This window comes from Salvelinus fontinalis, unplaced genomic scaffold (genome assembly GCF_029448725.1).
Source record: "Salvelinus fontinalis isolate EN_2023a unplaced genomic scaffold, ASM2944872v1 scaffold_0623, whole genome shotgun sequence".
NCBI lineage: Eukaryota > Metazoa > Chordata > Actinopteri > Salmoniformes > Salmonidae > Salvelinus > Salvelinus fontinalis.
Window position 1 is genome coordinate 50,636 of NW_026600832.1, and position 6,865 is coordinate 57,500.

A 6,865-nucleotide genomic window follows, 5' to 3' on the forward strand; every position below is an offset into this window, starting at 1 on the left:
ATAGCCTCCACATTGACTCTGTACCAGTACCCCCCTGTATATAGCCTCCACATTGACTCTGTACCAGTACCCCCCTGTATATAGCCTCCACATTGACTCTGTACCAGTACCCCCCTGTATATAGCCTCCACATTGACTCTGTACCAGTACCCCCCTGTATATAGCCTCCACATTGACTCTGTACCGGCACCCCCCTGTATATAGCCTCCACATTGACTCTGTACCGGCACCCCCCCTGTATATAGCCTCCACATTGACTCTGTACCAGTACCCCCCTGTATATAGCCTCCACATTGACTCTGTACCAGTACCCCCCTGTATATAGCCTCCACATTGACTCTGTACCGGCACCCCCCTGTATATAGCCTCCACATTGACTCTGTACCGGCACCCCCCTGTATATAGCCTCCACATTGACTCTGTACCGGCATCCCCCTGTATATAGCCTCCACATTGACTCTGTACCGGCACCCCCCTGTATATAGCCTCCACATTGACTCTGTACCAGTACCCCCCTGTATATAGCCTCCACATTGACTCTGTACCAGTACCCCCCTGTATATAGCCTCCACATTGACTCTGTACAGGCACCCCCCTGTATATAGCCTCCACATTGACTCTGTACCGGCACCCCCCTGTATATAGCCTCCACATTGACTCTGTACCGGCATCCCCCTGTATATAGCCTCCACATTGACTCTGTACCGGCACCCCCCTGTATATAGCCTCCACATTGACTCTGTACCGGCATCCCCCTGTATATAGCCTCCACATTGACTCTGTACCGGCACCCCCCTGTATATAGCCTCCACATTGACTCTGTACCAGTACCCCCCTGTATATAGCCTCCACATTGACTCTGTACCGGCACCCCCCTGTATATAGCCTCCACATTGACTCTGTACCGCACCCCCCTGTATATATTGTTATTTTTTACTGCTCCTCTTTAATTACTTGTTACTTTTATCTCTTATTCTTATCTGCATTTTTTTAAACTGCACTGTCGGTTAGGGGCTCGTAAGTAAGCATTTCACTGTAAGGTCTACTACACCTGTTGCATTCAGCATTTCACTGTAAGGTCTACTACACCTGTTGTATTCAGCATTTCACTGTAAGGTCTACTACACCTGTTGTATTCAGCATTTCACTGTAAGGTCTACTACACCTGTTGTATTCAGCATTTCACTGTAAGGTCTACTACACCTGTTGTATTCAGCATTTCACTGTAAGGTCTGCTACACCTGTTGTATTCAGCATTTCATTGTCAGGTCTACTACACCTGTTGTATTTGGCACATGTGACTAATAAAATGTGATTTGACTTGATATGGGGCCTGGATTGCAGGAAGCTTGACCCCAGTGATGTACTGGGCCGCACGCACTACCCTCTGTAGTGCCTTGAGATCAGAGGCCGAGCAGTTGCCATACGGTGATGCAACCGGTCAGGATGCTCTTGATGGTGCAGCTGTAGAACCTTGTGAGGATCTGGGGAACCATGCAAAATCTTTTCAGTCTCCTGGCGGGGGAAAAGGTTTTGTCGTACCCGTTTCACGACTACCTTGATGAGTTTGGACCAGGATAGTTTGTTGGGGATGGGAACTTGAAACTTTCTACCCACTCCACTACAGCCCCGTTAATGGGGACCTGTTCGGCCCACCTTTTCCTGTAGTCCACAATCAGCTCCTTCGTCTTGCTCACATAGAGGGAGAGGTTGTTGTCCTGACACCACACTGCCAGGTCTGACTTCCTCCCGATAGGCTGTCTCATCGTTGTCGGTGATCAGGCCTACCACTGTTGTGTCGTCAGCAAACTTAATGATGGTGTTGGAGTCGTGTTTGGCCACGTAGTCGTGGGTGAACAGGGAACACAGGAGGGGACTAAGTATACACTCCTGAGGGGCCCCAGTGTTGAGGATCAGCGTGGCAGATGTGTTGTTACCTACCCTTACCACCTGGGTGCGGCCCGTCAGGAAGTCCAGGATCCAGTTGCAGAGGGAGGTGTTTAGTCCCAGGGTCCTTAGCTTAGTGATGAGCTTCGTGGGCACTATGTGTTGAACACTGAGCTGTAGTCAATGAACAGCATTCTCACATAGGTGTTCCTTTTGTCCAGGTGGGAGAGTGCGATTGAGATTACGTCATCTGTGGATCTGTTGGGTCGGTATGCGAATTGGAGTGGGTCTAGGGTGTCCGGGAGGATGCTGTTAATGTGAGCCATGACCAGCCTTTCAAAGCACTTCATGGCTACCGACATGAGTGCTACGGGGCGCTAATCATTTAGGCAGGTTACCTTTGCGTCCTTGGGCACAGGGACTGTGGTGGTCTGTTTGAAACATGTAGGTATTACAGACTCGGTCAGGGAGAGGTTGAGAATGTCAGTGAAGACACTTGCCAGTTGGTCCGCGCATGCTTTGAGTACACGTCCTGGTAATCCATCTGGCCCCACGGCTTTGCGAATGTTGACCAGTTTAAAGGTCTTGCTCACATCGGCACCGAGAGCACTATCACACAGTCAACCAGAACATCTGGTGTTCTCGTGCATGTTTCAGTGTTGCTTGCCTCGAAGCGAGCATAAAAAGGCATTTAGCTCGTCTGGTAGGCTCGCGTCTGGGTTTCCCTTTGTAGTCCGTAATAGTTCTCAAGCCTTGCCACATCCGACGAGCGTCAGAGCTGGTGTAGTAGGATTCAATCTTAATCCTGTATTGATGCTTTGCTTGTTTGATGGTTCGTCTGAGGGCATAGCGGGATTTCTTATATGCGCCCGGATTAGTGTCCCGCTTCTTGAAAACGTCAGCTCTAGCCTTTAGCTCGATGTGGATGTTGCCTGTAATCCAAGGCTTCTGGTTGGGATATGTACGTACGGTCACTGTGGGGACGACGTCGTCGATGCACTTATTGATGAAGCCGATGACTGAGGTGGTATACTCCTCAATGCCATTCAGTCTGAAACTGCCATCCCAGAAGTCGCTTGTGCTGACTTCAAAATGAGGGGCATTGTACAAAACAAATTCATCACCGATTGGATCGTATCAAAGCCAATGACGTGATTCATGAATGCTGGGCTCAACCCATTGGTTTCCGGGACCAATCAGAACGGTTAGAATGTGTTTACATTATATGTATTGAGGGAGGAAAGCAAATCCAGACTCGTGGTGGAGAAGAAACGCTAGTGGGCGTTTTGTTTGGCGGGAGCCATGCATATGGATGGGTTGTCAGGCTAATCAATAAACAAATAGCTTAGGAAGCGTCCAACCATCCAATGGAGAGTGTTTGTTTGTGTCTTACCTAGCTTCAGATTCTTGAACTCTGGTAGATGGGAGGACGCACACAGCTGGTAGAAGATATGATAGTTCCTCTCCTCGTCCGCCTGCACAGACAGAGACAGAGACAGACAGACAGAGTCAGGCAGTTTCAGCTAGTGTATGTTCTATACAGCCAGGAGATTCCAGTGTTGTGTACAGACAAGAGAACACTGTCATGCTGTTTAGAATCTGGTGTAGTTTTAATGTTGCAACATTTCCACCACAGACTAAAACACACACACCCAGGTGCTGTTGCAGAAAGGTATGTGGGGAATGTGTGCTGCAGTACAGGATTCACAGCAGCTTCCTCAAGTCTGGGAAGACATGCTGTACTCCTATCTCAATACGTCTGTGTGTATCTCTCTCTCTCTCTGTGTGTGTGTGTGTGTGTGTGTGTGTGTGTGTGTGTGTGTGTGTGTGTGTGTGTGTGTGTGTGTGTGTGTGTATCTCTGTGTGTGTGTGTGTGTGTGTGTGTGTGTGTGTGTGTGTGTGTGTGTATCTCTGTGTGTGTGTGTGTGTGTGTGTGTGTGTGTGTGTATCTCTGTGTGTGTGTGTATCTCTGTGTGTGTGTGTGTGTGTGTGTGTGTGTGTGTGTGTGTGTGTGTGTGTGTGTGTGTGTGTGTGTGTGTGTGTGTGTGTGTGTGTGTGTGTGTGTGTGTGTGTGTGTGTGTGTGTGTGTGTATGTGCACACTTTCTAAGTTGTGCACATTCCTGATTCGTCTCATCAGTGTGACCTGGATCAGATCCACACAGAGAAAAAAGAGAAAGAGAGAAAGAACGAGAGCGAGAACGAGAGCTAGAGAGAAAAGAGAACGAGAGCTAGAGAGAAAAGAGAACGAGAGCTAGAGAGAAAAGAGAACGAGAGCTAGAGAGAAAAGAGAACGAGAGCTAGAGAGAAAAGAGAACGAGAGCTAGAGAGAAAAGAGAACGAGAGCTAGAGAGAAAAGAGAACGAGAGCTAGAGAGAAAAGAGAACGAGAGCTAGAGAGAAAAGAGAACGAGAGCTAGAGAGAGATAGAAAAAGGAAGGAGGACTATTCAATAGGCTCTTATCAATCAGCAATGAGCTGGACACGGAAGGAAGGACAGAAGAGAAGTAAAGGAATGTGTTTGGTCTCCTGTGTTTTCCTGACCTGGGTAGAAGAGGAGGAAAGACACAGACAGAAGGACATATATATATATATGAATATGAGTGAGTGAGTGAGGGACAGAGAGAGAAAGAAGGAGACAGGTGGATTGAGCAGAGGTAAAGAGAGACCGCCAGGTAAAAAGAAGGAATGTGAACTGATGACTGGTGTGTGATCTGGCTGTGTTTTCCTGAACTAGGGTGGAGGAGGAAGTCACTGCTAAATGTTGAACTTCTTGAGAGAGGCACTGACTGCCTACACACACACACACACACACACACACACACACACACACACACACACACACACACACACACACACACACACACACACACGAGCACTGTATGGATAGCATCCCACACTACACACAGAGCTGTGGAAAGAGAGGGGGAGTGTCTCTCATCCCATACTACACACAGAGCTGTGGAAAGAGAGGGGGAGTGTCTCTCATCCCACACTACACACAGAGCTGTGGAAAGAGAGGGGGAGTGTCTCTCATCCCACTCTACACAGAGCTGTGGAAAGAGAGGGGGAGTGTCTCCCATCCCACACTACACAGAGAGCTGTGGAAAGAGAGGGGGAGTGTCTCTCATCCCACACTACACACAGTGCTGTGGAAAGAGAGGGGGAGTGTCTCTCATCCCACTCTACACACAGAGCTGTGGAAAGAGAGGGGGAGTGTCTCTCATCCCATACTACACACAGAGCTGTGGAAAGAGAGGGGGAGTGTCTCCCATCCCACTCTACACACAGAGCTGTGGAAAGAGAGGAGGAGTGTCTCCCATCCCACTCTACACACAGAGCTGTGGAAAGAGAGGAGGAGTGTCTCCCATCCCACACTACACACAGAGCTGTGGAAAGAGAGGGGGAGTGTCTCTCATCCCATACTACACACAGAGCTGTGGAAAGAGAGGGGGAGTGTCTCCCATCCCACACTACACACAGAGCTGTGGAAAGAGAGGGGGAGTGTCTCTCATCCCACTCTACACACAGAGCTGTGGAAAGAGAGGAGGAGTGTCTCCCATCCCACACTACACACAGAGCTGTGGAAAGAGAGGGGGAGTGTCTCTCATCCCATACTACACACAGAGCTGTGGAAAGAGAGGGGGAGTGTCTCCCATCCCACACTACACACAGAGCTGTGGAAAGAGAGGGGGAGTGTCTCTCATCCCACTCTACACACAGAGCTGTGGAAAGAGAGGGGGAGTGTCTCTCATCCCATACTACACACAGAGCTGTGGAAAGAGAGGGGGAGTGTCTCTCATCCCATACTACACACAGAGCTGTGGAAAGAGAGGGGGAGTGTCTCTCATCCCACTCTACACACAGAGCTGTGGAAAGAGAGGGGGAGTGTCTCCCATCCCACACTACACACAGAGCTGTGGAAAGAGAGGAGGAGTGTTGAGGATCCCAGTATAACCTATAGATAGGTCATTGACTTTTCCTGACCACATGACCTGACCAAAAAAACTGCAGGTCCTGCCCATAACCCCTGACCCAGACTACAGCGCCAGACTTCCCTGGTCCTACTGTGTGTTGGTGCATCACCTGAAACACCACTCTGGACTTCTCCAGTAGATATGTCCTCATGTTAGCTCCAATGATACGGTAGCGTTTGTCGAAGCCGATCTCAATGTACTTCCCGAAACGACTGCTGTTGTCGTTACGAGTCGTCTTAGCGTTTCCTATTGCCTGGAGAACACACACACACACACACACACACACACACACACACACACACACACACACACACACACACACACACACACGAGGGAGAGAGAGCGATAAATAATATAGATTAACATCAGCATATCGCATATCACTCCCCTTTACAACAAGGCAGTGGTCTGACATTAGTATTCAGTGTGCAGGCTAGCTGGGCCATGTGATGATGTAGAACTAAAACTGTCCAGCAGGGAGGGGAGGGACAGGGGGAGACAGATACTGTGGTGCTGCTGCTGTGCATCATGGGGAATAGAGTCCTGCAGTCAAAGCACAGTACAGTTGTCAGTGGTGGTGTTCCAGGTCTTTATTGCAGTCGCCCAGATAATCAGATATCACAACGCCAGCACAGGGACTGAACATGCTTAAAGCCAATATCACCCACTGACTGACTGCAGTGGAAATCAGGTCTGCCACAGACAGACAGACAGAGAGACAGACACAGAGACAGACATACACAGGGACTGAACATGCTTAAAGCCAATATCACCCACTGACTGACTGCAGTGGAAATCAGGTCTGCCACAGACAGACAGACAGACACAGAGACAGACAGAGAGACAGACATACACAGGGACTGAACATGCTTAAAGCCAATATCACCCACTGACTGACTGCAGTGGAAATCAGGTCTGCCACAGGCAGACAGACAGACACAGAGACAGACAGAGAGACAGACATACACAGGGACTGAACATGCTTAAAGCCAATATCACCCACT

General features: G+C 49.2%; 1 protein-coding gene across 1 annotated transcript in view; it reads right to left on the reverse strand.

The window, feature by feature from the left end:
• The window catches only part of LOC129846760 (unconventional myosin-Va-like), a 106,792-nt gene that overhangs the window by 45,569 nt on the left and 54,358 nt on the right, over positions 1 to 6,865 (reverse strand). Inside the window, exons 6-7 of the mRNA XM_055914622.1 lie at positions 5,971 to 6,114; positions 3,281 to 3,362 (exon numbers count right to left, since the gene is read on the reverse strand). Coding sequence (XP_055770597.1) covers positions 3,281 to 3,362; positions 5,971 to 6,114 — 226 coding nt within the window. The remainder of the gene's footprint in view (positions 1 to 3,280; positions 3,363 to 5,970; positions 6,115 to 6,865) is intronic.